The sequence below is a fragment of the Anomalospiza imberbis genome, chromosome 10, assembly GCF_031753505.1.
Source record: "Anomalospiza imberbis isolate Cuckoo-Finch-1a 21T00152 chromosome 10, ASM3175350v1, whole genome shotgun sequence".
In the NCBI taxonomy this organism is placed as follows: Eukaryota; Metazoa; Chordata; class Aves; order Passeriformes; family Viduidae; genus Anomalospiza; species Anomalospiza imberbis.
Window position 1 is genome coordinate 343,361 of NC_089690.1, and position 20,661 is coordinate 364,021.

The window sequence follows — 20,661 nt, forward strand, 5'->3', positions numbered from 1 at the left end:
CAGGTGGGTCAGACTGAGAGCATCAATTGAAATAATTATTTTCTGTATCATCTGTGAATGACCACAAACCATTATTGCTTTTACTGTTAGCTCAGAAATGTTTCTCCGTTAATTTTCTTACAAACTGCTGTGAACAAGGTGATTGAACTTGAAGGAGTGCTGAAAATAGAGTGCATATTTCAGTCTGTTACTCTAGCCAAGTTCATTACTAGTTTTTCTGAAGGGTCAGGTATGCCATCCTTAACACACTGCTCAGCTTCAGTTAGAGCTGTTGGATTTTTGCTTCTGATGATGCAAGAGCTTTCTTGTTGATTTGGTTCTCACACACCTCAGTGACTGGGCCTGTGTACCACAGACCCATATCCCCGGGTCACAGCATCAGAGCTGGTGCTTTCCTTCTGAGGAGATGGGACATCATTCTTCTCTTTGGCTTCCACGTAACTGGAGTGACTGGAGTGCTGGAGACAAAGCTTTTCATATCAGGCCCACTTCACATAAGAGCTGGGTTGTTTGTGCTCAGAAGGCTGATTTATTCATAAATTTTTAGTGTTGAGAGCTTTTTTTCCCAGGCTTACTGCAGTGAAAGCAATAACAGTAAGTTCTGGGGCTGGGGTGAAGGAAACTTGTTCTTTTCCGTGGTGTAACTGTCCACTTGTTCTTTGCAGGATCTAGTGAAAAGCCATTTGATGTATGCAGTGAGAGAAGAAGTGGAAGTCCTGAAGGAACAAATAAAAGAATTAGTTGAAAGAAACTCTTTACTTGAACGAGAAAATGCACTGTTGAAATCCCTGTCCAACAACGATCAGTTGTCCCAGCTCTCAAGCCAACAGGCCGCCCCCAGCAGCACGCCGCAGCCGCAGCCGCCGCAGCCCAACGTCTCCTCCGCGTGAGCCCGTCCGCGTGCCACCGCTGGCGCTCGGCCCCGAACGAGCAGCCTGCTTCTCTTGTGTGTTTGGCCTTTTCAGTATTAGACAATCACCCTCCCAGAGCTGCCCCGGCTGCGGCTGCAGCGCTGCAGGGCCGGAGGTGTCCGCACTCCTCGCTGCACACCGGCGGCCGCAGGGGCAGCCCTGCAGCCTGGGCTTGCTTCCCTGGGCTTCAGGAGGGAGATCTGTCAGAGCTTGGGTGGCTCTCCGAGGTTCCCATTGCTCCTGGGTTGCTTTGAGCCTTGCTGTCTGGTAAGGAGCAGCAATTCCTCTTCAGAGCCACTGTTCTTTTCATATAAGTAACATTTGCCTATGTTAGTTTCATTTATTTGTTTTATTTATTACAGGGCTGCTATTTTCATAATGTACATGAACAATGTCACAGAACTTTTGAATTTTTTTTTAATAAACGTCTGTATGGGTAAAATGATAGGTGGGATTGCGTTAATAGATACAATGTCTAGGCAATAATTGAACAAAGAATCCTGGCATATTTCTAACACTAATGGCAATTGACCTTTGGTATTTATTTACGGTAGTAAAGATCCAGCTTGAATGTAAATTTTGTATAGAGTGTAAGTATGAAGACCATAGTGCATCTGTACAGGTAGTCACCAGTCCTTGTGATATAATAAATAAGTGATGGGCTATTTTGATGAAGAAAACTTTGCTCATTTCTGTTTCTACTTTTTAATAGAGAGAAGGGGGCCATGATTCCTCTGCTTTTTGACATTTCGTTTTTGGTTTGGTTTTTTGGGTGGGAATAAAAAGCTGTGAAATTGTTCAACCTACTTTGTAACCAAAGAAGCAAAGCTGTATAATTGAGTTGGTTGTTGGTTTTTTGTTTCATTGTTTTGGTTTCTTTTTTATTTTATAATGCACATTCTTTATGTATTTTTATTTAGTGTTTTCTCATTCACAACTTTCTTTGCTGTCTCGCATGATCTGCATGACCTGTAATCTTTGAACCACTTCCGTACCTCATGTTTTTATCCAGCACTCTTAGTGTAATATGTACTAGTCTGTGAACAATGTCAATAAAGAGAAAGAACAGCTGGTGTTGGTGGAGCTAAGCTAGTGTGCTAGGCACTAGTTGTTAAAACAAATAAATGAAGTGAGCCATCTTTTGTTCATTTAAAATGGTGTTTTGAATTTCGTATGCAGAAAACGTTTTGTTACATTGCAGATTTAATGTATTTAATAAATGCAACATGCAGATTAAATGCAGTGTATACTGAGTATTTAAATTAAAAATGTACATTTCATAAATACAGTTTCAAAAAAGACCATCATTTGTGTAAACTAATGCAGTGTGTCAAATTGATGTACAAATATATATATATATTTTAACACATTTTCTGAAATTAAACCAGTTTTGTTGAATTTTTTGGCTGTAGATGTTGTTGCAGTATAATTAAATTCAGTAGCTTTTTTCTGAACAAAATGGAGAAATGCAGTGTCAGTGAGGCAGTAACAGACCAGTGCCAGGGTTACCACTTTTCATGCAACAGACTGGTTTCTTCTCTTCTAGGAGAAACATCTTCTGATGCTGTCAGTGGCTGCCTGAGGGCTTTGGGTTTGCACTGATAACTAAATAAACATCTGGGCCTGCTGAGTCACTGCTGTGAATGCCTGCTTCAGTACCTGAGCCCTGAGCAGGTCTAACTCTGCTCAGTTTATGTCTAAGGCAAAACACGAAACAGTGGAAACCTCAAGTTTTGGTGTCTTCAGATCTCAAAGACGTGTCCATGTCCTGGAAACCGAGAAGCATCTCTTCCTGGTAAGCATCAATTCAGCACAGTTCAAACAAACCCCGTGTTATGTGCTTAGTAAAAATTTCTTGCTAAAGTAACACCAAAATGATCTTTCCATTGGGTGTGGATTGGTGTCTCCTGCCTGCTGCACCCCTGTGCTGTGAGACTTTAGTGCACACAGATTAGAAAGCAAAATATTCCAGTAGCTATGTGTGCTTCCTCTCCAGTGTGATCAGTGGTTCACTAGCTTTACACTGAGGATGATGCTGGTAAAGTAGGAAAAAAGGGACAAACTTGGGATTTATGGGAACAAGAGTCCTTCAGGTGAGTAGTTGATTAAAACTTCTCGGAGGATACTCTGTACCTGTCAGTTCACTTTTGAGTGAAACAGAACAGAGACAACTTTCTGAACCTGACTCGGGTGGTTATTGTTTCTGTGCTGGGAGCAGCCCTGCTCCCCTCGGAATGCCTGTTCCCTTGGGTGTGAGGTGTGAGGCAGGGACGGGCACATCCTTCACACCGGGGAGCTGCAGAGATGCTTTCCCCGAAAGCAAGAAGCATTTAGTAAATCTGAAAAAGAGGATGAAACAAAGACTGCACTGATCCTGTTAGAAAGCCTTTGCTTTGTTCTGCTCCTGTCAGGTTGGATTTAGGGGTTTGTGTTTAGTTTTCTCCTAGAGATAAGCTGTGTTCAGCTCTGGACAGTAGCTTGGCTTGTGAGAGCCCTGTGAGCAGACAGAAAGGGTCTGGGAATGCTGCGGGCTCTTCTCGAGAGGCTGCCCGAGGAAAAAGACCAGCAGCTCTCACCGTGAGACTGCCGTGCTGTCAGTCGATGTGCGGCTGCCGATGGTAGAGAGCCTCGGTGGAAAACGGCTGCTGTGCGGGCCCGGCTCGGTGCTGCCCGTGCGCTGCTGCGCCCCGTCCCGGTCCCCGTGTGGCGGCTCCTGCCGCTGCCCCGGCACGCTGGGCTCTGCCCGGGGGGAGCTGCCTGCGGGAGCCTGCTCTCCAGACCAGCTGCGGGTGCTCTGACACGTGTCTTCGACATTGCTCCATGGCTTTGGTATAAAGAGAAAGGATTCGGCTGCTGCGTTCGGGGCAGCATGTGCCTTAGCGCGGGCTGGGAGCGGGCTGCAGTCATGGTGAACGCTCTGAGTGCAGTGAAGCTGGGCAGAGGTGGCTCAGAGTTAGGCCCGGCGCCTCAGGGAGGACGTCACAGAAGATGCGGGGAAAAGCTACGGAAACAGTGGAGGATGCGGAGGAAATGCTTACTGAGGAGAGCTTCAAGGCCACGGTCCTGGCTCAGAGGGGAGCGTGCAGGAGGCTGGCACAGCAGTGAGGAGGCTCCGGAGCAGGTGCCAGGTGAGGTGAGCACAGAGCGGCCCTTCCCCGGCTGCGACCGGCGCTGTGGGGCCGTGCCTGGAGCAGAGACCCTTCCCCGACCCTTCCCCGACCCTTCCCCGGCTGCCGCGGGCGGGTCCGGCCGTGGCGCAGCGGGACCTGCGGGGTCGGTGGCGGCCGCGGGGCGGCGCTGTGGGGCGGGGCGGGGCTGTCCCCGCACCGGTCCCGCCCGGTCCCTTCCCATTCCCGTTCCCGGTCCCTGTCCTGGTGCCGGTGCCGTTCCCGTTCTCGTTCCCGGGCCCATTCCCATTCCCGTTCCCGTTCTTGTTCCCGAGCCCGTTCCCATTCCCGGTCCCGGGCCGTCCCCGCAGCTCTCGCGCCGTCACCGCCGGCGACGCTGCCGCCACCTGTCCCGGGCTCCCGCCTCGGCGCAGGGGGTTGTTCCCCCTCCACGAGGCTGTTGGCCCCACGCGTGGCTCCTGTCGCCGCGGGTGCTCCCGTGTGCGGATGGGCGGGACGCGGACACGGCGCCGGGACGTGGCTGCAGCGCTTTGTGCGGCTCCAGCAGCTGGGAAAGGCCTGGCAGGGCTGCAGGGACCTCTCGCCTTGGGAAGCAAACCGTGTGCCCCTCCTGATGCCTTACTGAAGCGCAGCCCTGCAGCCAACCTTGAGAAGGCTTCACAGGAGAAAAGAAAGAAAAACCAACTGAGATGTGTGTGTCGCAGGTGGTCAATGACGTCACCCGAGCGAGCTCAGCTCCCTGAAGAACGCGGCCATCCGCCCGCACGCCACAGCTGTCAGCTGCCAGGGCCTGGGAACGAGGAGCTGCATCTCACGAGGGGAGATAAACGGGTGGTGCTCTGATAGGTTCCGGAAAGAAACAAGCGTGGTGTTTCGCAGGTTTTGCTCTCGGCTGTGCGGAGCCAGAGCACAGCTGGCGCCAGAAGGCCCCTCCAGAGGTGCCCCCCAGCCCAGCTCTGGCCCTGCAGCTGCCCGTGACTCCTCACACAGGCGCCCCTGCAGGGCACAGCGCTGCACACACCGCTGTGGCCACCGAGTGCTGTGGCCAGCTTGCACCAAAGCAGGAACTTACTGACCTTCAGAGAACCAACTTGTACAAGGCACCCTGAGCGTTCCCACAGCCCTCGAGCAGCTGCTGTGCTGGCACAGCCAATGACTCCTGTAGCCAAGCAGGAGCTGCCCAGACACCTGCGGCCTCTGTGGCATTCCCAGGGAGCAGAGAGGCAAGAGGTGAGAGGAAGGCACCTGCTGAACCCCTGTGGGGGTGGCTGGTCCCCAGAGGGAAGGGGAGCGATGGCTGGGTGCATCCAGAGCCATGGCAGCCCCTGCTCAGGCCCAGCACACAGACAGCTGAGCACGGGGGTTCCCCATGGCACGGCCGCTCCTCTCAGGGAAAAGCCAATTAATCCCTGTTTGGTGTGAGTGGCCAACTTCCAACAGCCAGCATAGCCCTGCTTTGCCCGCACCAGAGTGAACACAGCTTGCATTTGAAAAGAACTTTATTTAAAATCAGCGATGACACAACTTCCCCTGCCACAGCACACGAGTGTCCCAGCACAGGGTCCCCGTGCACAGCGGCCCTGGCTCACACCAGTGGTTCCATATGGAAATACAATGCGTACAGAAGATCTGCTCCTTCACGGCTAACAGGCAATTCATTAACCTCAACCCGTTTTGTTTTCTATTATTTCTAGTGTAACCAGACTCAAAATTTGTCTTCTAAGAAACCTGGAGAAAAGAAATCTTCCTTTAGCAACTGTGTGCACCAGCAGAGCAACTCTCCCACCACCTTTGTCACCACGCAGACAGCAGAACCATCAGGAGTCAGGGCCATCAGCAGGGAAATATGATCAATAGCAGCATTTTCCATGTGATCTCAAGTTACAGTTGTCTACAGGAGAAGGAACTGTGATCACCAGTAGGGAAGCAGTTAAATACTGAATCCATTGTTAAAAGAAATCGAGTTGAAGGCAGGTTTTACCTTAAATAGGATTAAATATATACTGCAAGACACACCACACTCTGCAGGGGCTGCACATACAGAAGCAGAACTGTGGGCAGGGAGGCAGCGCATCCCCCCCCTCCACACCCAATATTCCCACACAACATTGTCAAATTTAAAACTATCACCACTTGTTGAAAGTTGTCCAAGAAGTATTTACAGCACAGGCACGGCCGGGAGAGGCATGGGGAGCCGCAGGTCTGGCCACGGTGTCCCGCAGTCCACGGAGCCCTGGCAGGGATCCTGCCAGAGCAGCTGCTGCCCGGCCGTGCCAGCTCCTCAGCACCCACGAGCCCTACACAGACAAGCGTTTTGCGTGGATTAGGACAAAGCTACAGGCGGTGCCGTGGTGTGGGGACGGCGAGCACTGCCACATGCTGCAGTGGCCCACCCTGCGCACACACGGAGGATGCAGGGAGGCTCCTCGGGAACATGCTGCACAGTCGGGCTCCAGCTCTACAGGAATCCTGGCTTCCAGCGTCAAGTGAAACCATTTCCAGCTACACAGCGAGGGTGACACTGACCTGGGGCCGGTGTTTACAAGAGATGCCAGTTCCTACGGACCTACGTCGCGCATAGCTCCAGAGAGCAGGCCGGATCTTCAGCGAATAAGTAGGTCCACGATTGTAGATCAACAACAGACTTTTATTGCTTTATACATGTGGTGCTGTTCAAGGCACTGTGGCACGGGCTAGAAAACTCGGAATGACTCGTGAAGGGAGCTGGAATGCGACACGGCCGGTGCCGCGCGCCGCTCCTCGGCAGCTGCCGCGGCGGCCGGGGCCGGCGGGCCATGGCCCGGGACCGGCCCCTCACATGCCCATCCGGATGCTCTGGATGATCTGGAAGATGGCTGCAAGAGAGCGGAGAGGGGAGCGCTCGCCGGGCAGCGCCAGCAGCGAGCTCAGCGGCCCCGAGCGCCGCCCGAGCCCGGAGGGGCAGAGGCGGGGCAGTGCTGGGGCAGTGCTGGGCCTGCAGGGGCAGACCGGGGCACAGCCGGGCTAGAGCCGGGCAGAGCCGGGCCCGCAGGGGCAGAGCCGGGCCCGCAGCCGCCGCCGGGCCCTGCCGCCCGCGCGCGGCCGCTCACCTGATCCGCAGACCACGAAGATGAAGAGAGCCAACAGCCAGGGCCCGACCGACGCCTTCTCCTCCGGGGCCGTTCTCTGCGAGCACAGCACCGCCGTCAGCTCAGCCCGGCCCGGCCCCGCCACCCCCGCCCGTGCCCGCCCGGCCCTGCCCCGCGCACCGAGGTCTTGGCGACGTTGCCTCGCTGGGTGATGTTCTTGCTGTGCTTCTCGTTGGCCATGCGGATACGCTGCTTGGCCACCATGTCCGCGCTCGGCCCGGTCCGGCCCGGCCGCCGCTGCCGCGTCAGCACCGCGCGCGCGCCGCACGTCGGGAGCGCGCCGGGGGCGGGGCCCGCGCGCGCCAACCCGCGCTCGCGCCCCGGGCCCCGCCCCTCCCGGTAACGTGGCGCGCGCTGCGGCCGCTGCGCCGCCGCCGCCCCGGAACCGGAAACGCCGCTCCGCCCGCGCCCCAAGATGGCGCCGCCCACGCCGCTGCTCGCAGGTGCGTCGGGCCCGGGCGGGGTCGGGGCTGGTGCGCGGGAGGCGACAGCGAAGTTGGGGTGGCGTAGCCCCGGGCCCCTCCGGAACTCCCCCGGTGCCCGTCGCGCGTCTTCTCCCCAGCGTGCGCTGCCGCGGCGTGCCCTGCCGCGGCGTGCCCGAGTCCGGCCCTGGTCGCGGAGTTCTTGACGGTGCCGCCCCCGGCACCGGTGAGGGCTCGCCGGGCCCTGTACTCGCTCGGCCTGGGCCCGGGGCGAGCAGCGGCACCCCGGGGAGGGCCCGGTCGCGCCGCCGCCCAGCAGCCTCCCCGGCGCCGGCCTGCCCCGCGGCGGCTCTCGGGGCCCCGTGCCGCGGGTTCGCTCTCCGGCCGCCGATGATTTACTCGCGGGGCAGCGCGGCGGGCCCGTCCCGCGGGCAGCGGCTGCCGGCCCGCCCGCAGCCCGCCGCTCTGTGAAGCTCTTCTGGAAAGCCGGGTTCCTTTTCGGTGTCTCGCTGTTTGAACTGTCCCTGACATAAGGGATGTGTGTTTTCCTTTCCTGCATTTGTACGCTACAAGCAGGAGCCTGTTTCCCCTCGCTCGGGGCTGGGGGGGCTGCAGTTGTTCGGGGTAGATTTTGGGCTGCTCGCTGCCGTCTGTTGTAAGTTGGGATCCTAACGGGGAGCGTGACGGGAGAGCTGAGAGAGAACGCGTTCCAGGCAGGGCTGCGCAGCTCGTGGGTCAGTTTAAGGTGTGTTGCAATGCTCCCTAGGGTCTCTCGGGGCTGAGGTGTGCACGAACCCTGTAGAGTTGTATTTGGGCACGAGAAGAGCCGTTCTTGTGTGAGGCCGTGCCGAGGCTGTGGGTGCCCGCCCTGGGGGCACATCCTGCACAGGCTGTCGCCGGCAGGGACTGGGCTGGCAGCTCCAGGGCGTGTCCCGGTTCTGCCTTGGAATTTCCCTATAGCGAGTATGGCAAAGAGTGTGCGTGTCTTGGGGTTCTCAGGTTAGAAAATCATCTCTTTGGGCCATCTCCTGCGTTTGAAACGTGTTGTTTGTTTCCTCTTGCAGTGCGAGGGTCCGAGGGGCTGTACATGGTGAATGGGCCCCCCAGCTTCACTGAGAGCACAGCGTTCCAAAGGTACTGCTGGCACTGGCACTAAAGAAATTGCCTTCTGAAATTAGACTCTGGAATTGCAAAATGTGTGACATGAGTGAGTTCAGAGAAGGGAGGGTTTGGAAGGCTTTGCGCTTGCTGAGCTCTCACTGCCAGGTGGCAGTGCCTGAGCAGGGTAGCAGGGACTGCTGTGTGACACAGGGCTCCTCAGGAGCACAGCAGGACAGTTGCTGTGTTTGTTTTTGGTAAGAAAACCTTAACTGTGGCGCTGCTGGGTACTCACATGTATTTCTTATTTCCTTAGGGATTCTGGAAGAAATTGCAAAGCTGTTGCTTTTAGCAAGGATGGCTCCCTCTTTGCCTGGTGCAATGGAGAAAAGTGGGTGCATTTTGTTATCTTAATGTTATCTTGTATGAAATAAGTGGAATCAGTCAAGCCTCGCTTACTCTTGTCAGTGTAAAGGCGATTGCTGTTAATGCAAGTGTTTGCATGTACACTTTAAATGAGTTTATCAGATGAAATATTTCGTGTTCTTTGCCTGTTTACAATGCACCCATTCCCATGCAGTCTGGATATGCTTTCTTGGTTTGGTTGTTTTATTCATGGCTCCCAGTACCTGGTCTCTGGGATTAATCTATTAGCAGTCCACAGAAAATAATGAGTCTATACACCTTGTGAACATCGCAATCTTCCTTTTTTGTCTGTGTTGCAGACAAAAATATGTGTTATGTTTTGACCAGTGGTCCCTTTTCTTGGTTTCTGTCATGCTTGGGTGTCTGTTTTTTAAATGTGCTCTTGGAAAAATTTAGTAAAAACAAGAGTTGGGTTGGGGAAAGGTCTTCCAATTTTGTTACATTGGCCAAATTTGGGGCAGATCTAGAAGAGTCAAATATTTGAACAATTCTCTCAGCATTAATTAACTATTGCAAGCATGTTTTATTGAAGTAGCATCTTTTGGTTCCAGAGTCAATGTTGTTAATGTCATCAGAGCTGAGTTACTGCATTCCTTTGATCTCCCAAAGACAGTTTGCCTTGAATTCTCGCCAAAGAATAATGTTCTGGCAACGTGGCAGTCCTATGCAAGTGAGTATTGTACCAGCTGGGGAAGCTTTGTGCCAGCTGGGAGGCTTTGTGCAGGTCTTAATCCATGTCTGTGGCCTCTGTAGTGCGTTGGTTGGATAAATGAGCAGTGCAGAAAGGTGCAGGAAGTTCTGTGGGCAGTCAGGAGCACAGTGGAGGAGGGAGGGATGTTGTCAGAGCAGCAGTGAGGTGTTGGCCATCCTCACCCACGCTCTGTCAGAGTGCTCACAGTTACTCTGTCAGTCAAGCTTGTGTTTCCTAAGCCTTGGGAAGTGGTCGTGGTGCAGTGTGCCCTGCAGGCAGCTTGTGTTCTTGGGTAGGCAGGGGAGATGGTGTGCTGTCCTGGAGCAGTTGTGTCCTGCCCTGGGGCCCATGACTGGAGTGTTCTCTATGTCCAGAGCTTTATCCCCTCCTCTGCCTCCCTGGGGGGCTTGAGTTCCTGGTTCTGAGAGCTGCAGTCTTGTCTGAGCCATAGACAGTGTACATGCTGCCTTGGGAGGGAGGAGCTGGGCAAGGCTGGGCCCTGGGAGCTAGCCAAGCTGTGGGGAGACTGGTAACAGGGACAAGCTGTAGGATAAGAGAAGGCAGCACAAGATGTCAGCTGTTCTGGGGCTGCTGCAAATCACTGACAGCAGCAGGCAGGCTGTGCTAGCCAGGGTAAAGAGGAGAGTACAGACAGTTTAAAAGCAGCAGAACCATTCTGCATGGCTTGCAGAGAGAGCTGTGACTGCAATGGAATGGACAAAAGCACCTCATTCCTGTGAGAGCAAAACATTGGAGTGGAGAACATGCCTCCATTGTTTGCTGTGAGGAAGGTTTTTGGTTTGGATTAAAAAGCTGTGCAGGTGTTGGTTGCAGCTTTGCAGTGGGGAGTATAAACCCTACACCTCCGAATGTGAGTTCTTTCTGGAAACAGACTGAGGTTAATGGGTACAGCAATCAGCATTCATGGCTTTGGTCCCTCAGGGGCAGAAGTTGCATGCTTGCAAGAAGTTCATGCAGAACCATGAGGTGGGATGTTGAGGTGAAGCAGATTTAACCCTCACATACCCCTCTGTTTTTTTTTTTTGCAGCTGCTAAGGATGGCACAGCAGGGGTGCCCAACCTGCAGCTCCATGATCTGAGAACTGGAAAATGCTTAAAGTCTTTTGTGCAGAAAAAGATACAGAACTGGTAAATAAGCCTCCCAGATGCTAATTGTTTACAAAGAAATGTGGGTTTCAAAATCTGATCCAGGTAAACGGAGCTGTTAGTGTGGTGTTGGCTTTCAAAGCAATGCCTGCTGCTAACTGAAAGCCAGAGTCTGTGCCTGTGAGTGTCTGTGTGTAGTTCATTGTAAATTCACTCTCACTTTGCACCACAGAGGAAAGCTGAGCAGACAATAACTAAGTCCACTTGTATATTTTTGCTATGCAGATGTCATTTATCCACATTAAATGTGTCATGTTTGAACTTACTGGGTTCACAATAGAGGGGAAAGACAATCCTGGAGTACTAATGATGAGCATCATTCTGTTTCTGACTTCTCCCTTCATGTGCAGGTGTCCTTGCTGGGCAGATGATGAAAGCATTTGTGCCAGAAATGTGAACAATGAAGTGCACTTCTTCGAAAACAACAACTTCAGTATGCGACTATTTCTCTACATTTCATTCTTTCTATAAATGCTGCTTCTTTTGAGGGGTGGTTTTTGTTTTCAGGTTTTTCTTTGTTTCTTCATTTGCTTGCCTTTTATTTTAAATACTGCCTACATTCTATTTCAGTTTGGAATTCAGAATCCTTATGCTTTAATGGAGTGTGTTTTCACTTTCTTATTTCTCTTTTCACTGACTGACATGATATGAAATGTATCTGATCATCAATTTAAAAGGTCTGATTCTGTATTGTTACTATTTAATGAGATCCAGGAAGCTGTTTTGTAGAAAACATGATCCACAATTATTTCCTCGGGTTGTGCATATTCTGTCAATAGACTGCTAAAAATGGCTCATTACAAAATTGATGGCAAAAATGAAATAGTGAAGCCTGAAGATTTTTACCATGGAGATTTACTGTTGGTGGTAGAATATCTGGAGTCAATAGATGTTGAAAAGGGAATGGGGAAGAAAAAACCAGAAAGGTAAAAATTAATTAGAACAAAAATGTAAAGGAATTAAAACTGAGGGGAGAACAGCAGCGTGTGGTTTTAGTTTTGCATTCTTTGTTTTATTTTAAAGTTGATAGAAGAATTAAGGCTACGAGAGATTGAGTTTCCTGAGAACTAGCCCTGCTGATTTTAACCAAGCTGTGGGAAGCAGGGAATGTCAGCCTCAGCAGGACCTGCTGGCAGTGCACATTCCTGGCTGCAGTGGAGCTGTGGGGTGACGCTGTTCCCATCAGTTGTTTGTGGCAAGGGGCAGTGCTGAGCCCTGAGCAGGCCTGTTGGGAAGAGTTATCCCATGGAGCTGAGAGGGGAGAGCCCCTGCCTCTGTGTGAGGGCACCTGAATGTGACTGGAGCCAGCACAGATAAGGCAAAGAATATCTGCTTCAAACAAAAGCTGCGCTCACCTTGTGTTCAGAGGCTGCCTTTGCCTTTTGAACTTCCAAATGCTAAGTGCTGGGTTTCAGGCATAGGCTTGATTCAAGTTGGCTTTGTAGGTGAAATGAGAAAATAATGGTTGTTTGCCTCGAAAAAGAGATCTTTGTGATTGTCTTTACTGGTTTGTGTTATCCAGGATACAGCCCCATGGAAGGATGTGGTTAGGATGTCCAGGTAACGTGGTTTGTCATTAACACCAGACATCTGTGACCTTTTTCTTGGCAGATACCATTGCAAACAAGCTGCATTTGCAGAAGGTCAGTGATTTCGTGTTGTCCCCAGGAGCACAGCCAACTAAGGTACTTCTGATCCAACTTCCAATCTTATTTTTGGTTTTCTTAAAAAAAACCCACTGTGATTTTAGTACAATGTACTGGTAGTAACTATGCCCTGTGCTACCAAGACTTTAACCTGCAGTGAAATCTCGTGGCTGTTTCAGGTTGCTGTTTATGTCCCAGGCAGCAAAGGTGCTCCGTCCTTTGTCAGGCTCTACCAGTACCCCAACTTTGGAGGCCCGCAGTCAGCACTAGCCAACAAAAGCTTCTTTAAAGCTGACAAGGTGACAATGCTATGGAACAAAAAAGGTACAGCAGCTGTGTACTGAGACTTTTGAATTGTGCTCATTTTGGATTGACTTACTTTGTTTACTATGTGGGGTTTGAGTTTAATTTGCATATGTTGATAAATCCTGAGGGCAGCCATTAATGCCTTGCTTGGTGCATTTCTGCACAGCCTGGAGTGCTCAGCACTTATCCTGTGACTTTTATCATTTTTTGTGTTGTACTTGAAAATATTCTATATGTGCTGGTAAAACTTTCAGTTGAATGACAAATTCCTGTATAATTTCACATTCTGTGTTGATAATATAATTGGATTGTAAACATAACAGCAGTTCATGTGATGATATGATCTTAATCTGTAGAATTATCTGTATGTATACATATGATAACTGGGGTGAGGTGACAGGCCTCTGTGCTTTGTTGTTTGTTAGCAATGAGCGGTTTCAGAATGATTTTGTACAAATCATTTTACTTCAACTCACATAGTTTAGAATATAAGGAAGGTGTTGCATACATGTAGAAACCATGCTTAGGGACTGTGAGAGACAGCAAAGATTGTTGTCTCAAGACATTTTGGGGTGCATGTGTCTGGGGGAAGGGGCAGGTTGGGCCTTGCCCTGATGAGACAGTGCCCTGCTCTGCACCCCCCACAGCTTTGGATAACAGATGTGCATACAGAAGATGTTGAAGAAATGTTTCAGTCAAGGATTGGTCAGGATGTTTGGTTTCTTACGTAGTTTAATTTTTTTAAATTAAAAATTAAAACAAAATTAAAAAAATTAAAAGTTTAATTTTTTAGCTGCAAAGGATGCTCACTTGCTTGTGATCTAACAGTAAATGCATAGACTGAGCTGACGTTTTCCACATGAGAACAGAAGTCATTCAGTGCTTGTGTGTTAGCATTTAGGAAAAGCCCAATTCCAAAGAGAATGATACCAGCCCTGCTCCACAAGCACTCCTAGCGGAGCTGATTTTGCTTTGCCTGGCGCTTTGTGCAGTGGCTGCTGTGGTGTTCAGCAGCTTGCTGCACTGTGTCTGTTCACAGCCACGGCCGTGCTGGTGGTTGCCAGCACCGAGGTGGACAAGAGCGGCGCCTCGTACTACGGCGAGCAGACCCTGCACTACGTGGCGGCCAGCGGGGAGAGCGCCGTGGTGCAGCTGCGTGAGTACCCCGTGCTGCCCAGCAGCCCTGCCCCTGCGGCCCTGCCGGCCTGCTTACCCTCTGGAACTGATCCTCACAGCGAAGTCCTCGAAACAAAAAATCCTTCCCCTTGTTTTGGTTTGGCGTTTTACCTCTGCAGGAAGGTGTTGCTTTTTTCTGGGTTGGTGTGGGGTTTTTTTCAGTAGCACCTTTGATAGACTTACCGTCTTAACGTCAGTGGCAGAGAGCAAACACTTCCAGTTAAGACATAGTGATAGTTTGTTTGGGAAGGTGTTCAGGTACACAGGGAGGGAGCTATACTCATTTGCTGAGAAAACACCTGGACAGTGGAGCCAGGCTGATGTCTGAGAATCCATGACAGGCAGGAATGTGTGTCACCAAGCAGAATAGTCCTACCTGCACTTTAACACATGCAAGATACTGCCCTCAGTGAGCCAGGGCAGAGTGAGAGTGAAATGTTTTGAAGTGTGTTGGAAAATAAAACTCCTTTATTCTGTATTGTAATACTGAAAGTGTTTTAAGACATAAAAATGACATACTGGGGAGCAGCAGATAAATGTCCTTAATTCCAGTGACTAGCTTGAACTGGAAGTCCATGTCTTAACTTACCCTGTGGGGGTCTTTTTTCCTACTCTCAAGCTCTTGCTATTGTGTGCAAACATCTGGCCCATTTGGGATTGTAGAGGGCAGTTTGTTGGGAGCACTGGGGATGGGGTGATGTGGACTACCTTTGCTGGAGGTACTGTGCATGTAACTTCCATAACAGTGTTGACTGGGAACATTTCCAGTTTGCCTTCTGCTGCAAAGCTTGTGGACGAGTCCTGTGCCCCGTTTCCCCTTGACAGTAACTCCACTGGGGAAGGAGGATTTGGGTTGTGACTAATTATATAGAATCTCTTTAGGAGCAGTTTCCCAGCTTGAGAGCACTACTTGTTTAACTATAAATACGTATTAAAATGTTCTTTATTTCTGCTGCATCTGTATTTAACAGGAAGTCTTTTCATTTAATTTAGCTATTCCTTTTAAAGGAAAAGCCCAAGCTGATAAAAGCAAGTGGTGGGCACTTGGTCTGAGAGGTGCCTCATTCCCTGTGGAGTTGGATCTTTTGAAGTGCAGTTTTAAAGCTTTTCTCCACTCTGGCATTTGCAGAGGGCTTTTCATTTCTGACTAAGATGTGGTGCTGCTGCAGGCTCTGGCAGAGCTCTGAAGCCTGCATGGAGCTGCCCTCATCTCTCCAGCTGCTGCTGTCACCAAATGTCATTTTCTGTCACCTCTGTAGCTGAGCTGTATCGGGTTAATGTCACTGAAAAGGGGAACACACAGTGTGATTATACATCTATGTTTCTAAAGATGAGACTTGACAGTGACAACAGGCATGAACCATTTAACTCAGTTTGAATACTTTGGGTCAACTCTGGATTGAAGGATTCAGTTATGCACTTGGCATTTATATGAACTATGATGATGAAAAGTTATAATGTGGTTTGTATTTACCTCTGGATATTTTACCTGAGTTTTCATCACTAATTCATTATTCTTCAGTATCTCTTAATGTTCCAGCCCTCAGAATAACTAACAGTAGCAAGTTTTGATCATTACATGTAAAGCCATTTTTGTGTGCTCACTCACATTAAAATCTGACTTATAAAATATTGTGCATGGGCACGGTCCAAAGATAACTCAGGTCACTATTGCTTACCTCTAAAAAGCTGAACTACAAGGCTTACCTTGTAATACCTCTACAAAGCTGAATATTTCTTAGATTAAAAGAAGAGAAACTATTATCCAGCTGGTATAAAACTCCTGTTTTCACAAGTTTCCAGTGGGACAATTTGAGAAGGTCCTGAGGTCATACTTGAGGAAAAAAAAAACGGAATTTTTTTACATGTCAAGCTATGCTTACTGTTAAAGTGTTGGTGCTGGCCCTACAGAGGTAATTTGGAATGACTGCAGTTATTGTTGCAAACTATAACTAAAGTTATCAGAAGATACGAGGTTGCTTTTCCCTCTGTTGTTAGCAGAATTAGTTTTCACTGACAATAATTAGAATACAGCATTTTAGCAAAGCATGAAGAGTCACTATGGATTTTGTTTTGACTTGCTCTGAAAAAACGCAATCTCCCAACAGCTGCATGTTTTTCATTTTCCTTTAGCAAAAAATGGCCCTATTTACGATGTTGCCTGGAGCCCCAATTCTGTTGAGTTCTGTGCTGTGTATGGTTTCATGCCTGCCAAAGCCACGGTTTTTAACCTGAAATGCGACCCTGTGTTTGATTTTGGCACCGGGCCTCGCAACGCTGCCTACTATAGCCCGCACGGACACATCCTGGTGCTGGCAGGGTTTGGAAACCTCAGGGGACAGATGGAAGTGTGGGATGTTAAAAACTACAAACTCATTTCCAAGCCAGTGGCCTCGGATTCCACATACTTCGCTTGGTGTCCCGACGGGGAACACATTGTGACGGCCACGTGCGCTCCCCGGCTGCGCGTCGGCAACGGCTACAAGATCTGGCACTACACAGGCTCCGTGCTGCACTCCTACGAGGTCCCGTGTGACGAGGAGATGTGGCAGGTGTTCTGGCAGCCCTTCCTGGACGGGGTGTTCCCGGAGAGAGCCGTGAAGTACCAGGCAGTGCCCAGCGAGCTGCCCTGCGCTGAGCCCAGGCCTGCGCAGGCGTACAGACCTCCTGCCCTGAGGAACAGGCCCGTGACGAGCTCCAAGCTTGTGAGTAGCATGTCCTGTGGGAGCTGACGGCTGGTCTCATGTCTCTTTGGAGCTTGGCCTCACGCATGTCTGGGGTTTTGAGGAGGAGCATGAGAAGAGTAACGAGGGTGGCAGCACTGTGGGGGTTTGGAGGGTTTTGGTGACCTTCTCTGGCACTTCGCTGACAGTTTGCAAGAATGTATGCTAGAAAGCTCTCATCTCTTTGGCCCAAATACTGTCCTTTCACAAAGCATTTGCAAACTTTTATAATGCTCTCTGCAACATACACTGAAACACTACAAGTGTGGCTTGTGATGAAATTGAGTGCTCTGGTTAGGACAGAAGCCTCTGATCTGGGTGACTTGATATGCCAGTTCTGAACCCAGCCAGCCTGGGGCTTGAGTGGCCTCCCAACAGCCATTCTTTCTTGTTGTTTTTTTTTTTTTTTTTTTTTTTTTTTTTAATTTTTTTGGGTGGTTTTTTTTTTTTGTTTTTGTTTTTTTTAATAAGGTAAATGTACTTATTATAAAGAGATTGGATCATTAGCAAGTCAGCTGTGGCTTAAACGCATTTCAGTACAGTGATCTGCTTGTATAATTGGTTTGTTTCTGCAAGTTTCCAAAGTAGGCTGAGTAGCAACTAATTCCATGTAACAGCTTCACCCTTAGTGTTTGAGTCCCAGAGAGCTTTGATTTTGAGCCTGGTGCTTTTTCAGGAGACTCAGCCTGCGAGCAGTCTGTTAGCCATGCTGAGGGCTGCTCTCACAAACCATCCCTGAGCAGAGGGAGTAGGGAAAAGAGAGTCAGTAAAACAATTCTGCTTACTTATTTGGGCAAAAAGTCTGGTCACATGCATTAAAAGAATACAGTGCCACAGTTGAGAGTTATCTTAAAAACACTGAACAGCCCCCTTTTTCAGCCCCCACTGCCTCCCAAGAACCCCCATCTCCCCTGCCAGCACTCAGCCTTCCTCTCTGGTCATCAGGAGTTTGAGTTGGAAAGCTGTCAGCAACAGCAAAATGCCATGCTTCAGTCATTTTTGTGCTAGATTATTCCTCTTGGATTTTATTTCCTTCCTGAGATAGAAAACATAATGATTTTGTTTTCTTACTGGAAATCTATGAAATTATTAGGGCACACAGTGTAGTCCCATGCAAACTCGAGTGGATGAGTTTGAAACCCTTTTTACTCTCTTTGGCTGTTCCAAGGAATGCATACTTTTTCCCCCACTTCCTTTCTTTGTTTTTTCTTTTTTCTTTCTGGTTCATCTTTGCATATGATGTTGTCTTGGGTAGATTTTGGGGTTTCTGTGCTGACATGGAATATGGGGTATTAACCATTTTGCATATCCTTCAGCATGAGGATGAGCCACCCCAGAACATGAAACCCCAGCTGGGAGGCAGTGATAAGCCACTGTCTAAAACAGCTCTCAAAAATCAGAGGAAACATGAAGCAAAGAAAGCAGCTAAACAGGTACTGCAAAAGTCGTTCTTACGAGGACCATGTTAATTAGTTAATTAGCTTCCCCAAAGGGCAGCGGTCAGTCTCGGAGCAGTGGCTTGTGCAGCAGTGTGGGAAGGGCAGCCGGGTTTAACCAGAGAACAGCAGGTACAGGAGGGTGGTTGAAAGGTAACAGCTTTGCTGAGCTGCTGTGAATGTTAGCCAAAATCAGAGTGGAGACAAAGTGGTTCTGGCTTCTGACGTGCTGCAGAATGCGTTTTGGTTTTAGGTAGGAGGTAGGAGCAGGTGGGTGGTCTGTGTTCCCAGCAGGTCGAAGCTGAGGTGTGTTTTTAGAGCAGACCAGAGACAGCCTGTCTGTCACTTCTGGACTTACTATTCATTGTCTAGGTAGATAAAAGTCAGCTTTTGGTATTAGCCTTCCAGTTTCTACAAACCTCTAAAGCAATAGTTTCTTTAAATGCTATTTTAAAAAATTTCTAGCACTGGTTTTGAGCCCTTTCTTTTGCCTCAGAGACAATGACCCAGTCTGCTTTGTAAAATATTTGTGTATGTGTTTGTCATATCCCCCTAAACTGATGTTTCCCTGTGCTATGTGTGGTTGGGATCTTGAGGAAGTAGAAATTAAACGAGAAACAGTGTGTGAGCTGTTCCAGATAAGCCTTTGTCCATGGAAGGCAGATCAATGGATAATGCAGTACCTCAGAGCAAGTCATGCCTGGATTTTGGAATACACCAGCAAACTGGGGAAAGGAGGAATATTAAATGGAACCTCTAAAGTGATTAAAAAGACATTTTTCATTCTCTTTGTAATCAAAGATGTTTTCTAGATTGTGTTTATGTGTCTACAGGAGGCCAAAGCTGATGCACACCAAGGCCCTGCCCAGGTCAAAACCCCACAGAATGCCCTGCAGAACACTGTGCCAGCCATGACCACGGGAGATCCTGAAGTGGACAAGAAGATAAAGAATTTGAAAAAGGTGTGAAGGGATTCTTTTTCTAACAGACAGTATTCCTCCAAGGGCTGGTTTGTCAGACCTAGTGCAAGTGTAAGGTGAGCTGAGTCCAGGAGGATGCAGGTACCTTCACGGGAGTGTCCCACATTTGTACCCGCCTCCCTTTGCCCTCCCACCCTGTGCAGCAGTGGAGGCCATCGTGTGCCAGGGTTCCTGAAGGTCCGTCAGAGGTGGCAGTACAGGGAGGAGTTTTTAAAGCTGACCTCAGGCTCTGGCCAGGAATGCTGTGGAGGTGCAGCCAGTCCCCAGCTGAGGGTCAGGGTGCACGGACAGGTGTTGGTGCTCAGACAGGAGCTCTGTGCATGCTGTGGGTGTTGGGACCTGCATCTGCCAAGGGCACAGTGCCCTGTGGTTTGCCTTGTGGCATGAGTGCAGAGTTTACTGCCAGTCTTGAGAACTCTTGCGTTAAATAATTCCAGAATAGAAATTGTTAAGTTCTGGCTAGAGAATCTTTCCCGTTTCTCTTGGCTGCCTCCTGCTGCTCATAGTCTCTGGATTAACTTTCCAGGCTTTTTGAGGAAAATGTGTGGGGAAGAGGGATGGTGATGGAGTAATTTCCAGTTTTGGATCTAGCCCTTCAGTGAGACAATACCTGGTATTTGTTTCAGAGATGAAGTTCTGCTGTTCTAGGTTCTGTTCTTGAAAGAACTGTTCTTGAAAGAATGTCTGTTATGGGTGGGAAATTCTGGGTGAAGCATCTGGAGATGCTTAAGGCTTTGTGCCTTCCATAGAGACCTGCCTCCAGACACATCAGGCACATCAGCAACTTCTAAGACTTTTTTTCTGTTCTTGTTTCATCAATATTTTTTGTTTGTTTGTTTTCAGAAACTAAAGGCAATTGAGCAGCTAAAAGAACAGGCAGCTGCTGGCAAACAGCTGGAGAAGAATCAGGTACGATTGAGGTCTGTGTGGTTTATTCCAGGTTTATTTTATAATAAGCTACATCTATGACATTTTCTGCTCTAGGTGGAGAAGATTCAGAAAGAAGCTGCTCTCCTTAAGGAACTGGAAGACTTAGAACTGGGTGTTTAAATCTTCCTCGAGCTCCAGTGTGGTGCTAACACAAAGTTCATGAAAAATGTAGTTTGTTAAACATGTCACCAAATGACTAAGGTTTTGAAAGACCACAGATTTGCTGCTCATTTGCCTTTAAAAAAGAGTTTTCCTAAAGATTTGTGCACATGAAGCTGTAAGCAAGTGATGACTATCCATCAGCCAGTTGTGCTGCTGTTCCAACAAGAAATGTACTCGTTTTCTGAGAACATACTGCCTAAACCAGACTGTTTTTCCTTATTTGTGTGGGAGAAGGGAAGGCGATAAAGACACTTGATAGCTTTATTATATTTAAAAAGAGAAGCGATCTTTGTGCAATGTCGGGCTGCCGATAAAAATAAAGAACATTTGG

The 20,661-nt window shown here is 49.3% G+C and overlaps 3 protein-coding genes across 5 annotated transcripts in view; 2 read left to right on the top strand and 1 right to left on the bottom strand.

Annotated features, from left to right (window-relative positions):
- The window catches only part of TSC22D2 (TSC22 domain family member 2), a 25,359-nt gene extending 23,050 nt beyond the window's left edge, over positions 1-2,309 (top strand). For 2 of the 3 annotated variants that reach the window (XM_068200093.1, XM_068200094.1), the window contains one exon: positions 666-2,309. In XM_068200093.1, the coding sequence (XP_068056194.1) occupies positions 666-890 (225 nt within the window). In that variant the 3' untranslated portion in view covers positions 891-2,309. The remainder of the gene's footprint in view (positions 1-665) is intronic. The other variant, XM_068200095.1, reaches the window with a different exon arrangement.
- SERP1 (stress associated endoplasmic reticulum protein 1) lies at positions 1,785-7,448 on the bottom strand. The gene is made up of 3 exons (XM_068200099.1): positions 7,288-7,448; positions 7,129-7,204; positions 1,785-6,894 (listed from the first exon to the last, which is right to left on the bottom strand). The coding sequence occupies exons 1-3, from the start codon at positions 7,369-7,371 to the stop codon at positions 6,854-6,856; spliced, it is 201 nt and encodes a 66-aa protein (XP_068056200.1). The 5' UTR covers positions 7,372-7,448; the 3' UTR covers positions 1,785-6,853.
- Positions 7,449-7,521: 73 nt separating this feature from the next.
- On the top strand, positions 7,522-20,363 carry EIF2A (eukaryotic translation initiation factor 2A). Its single transcript, XM_068200096.1, has 14 exons — positions 7,522-7,610; positions 8,654-8,723; positions 9,004-9,078; positions 9,665-9,783; positions 10,854-10,953; positions 11,322-11,404; positions 12,583-12,656; positions 12,797-12,941; positions 13,963-14,079; positions 16,233-16,804; positions 18,139-18,255; positions 19,092-19,220; positions 20,082-20,147; positions 20,223-20,363. The coding sequence occupies exons 1-14, from the start codon at positions 7,583-7,585 to the stop codon at positions 20,286-20,288; spliced, it is 1,761 nt and encodes a 586-aa protein (XP_068056197.1). The 5' UTR covers positions 7,522-7,582; the 3' UTR covers positions 20,289-20,363.
- Positions 20,364-20,661: the final 298 nt, after the last annotated feature.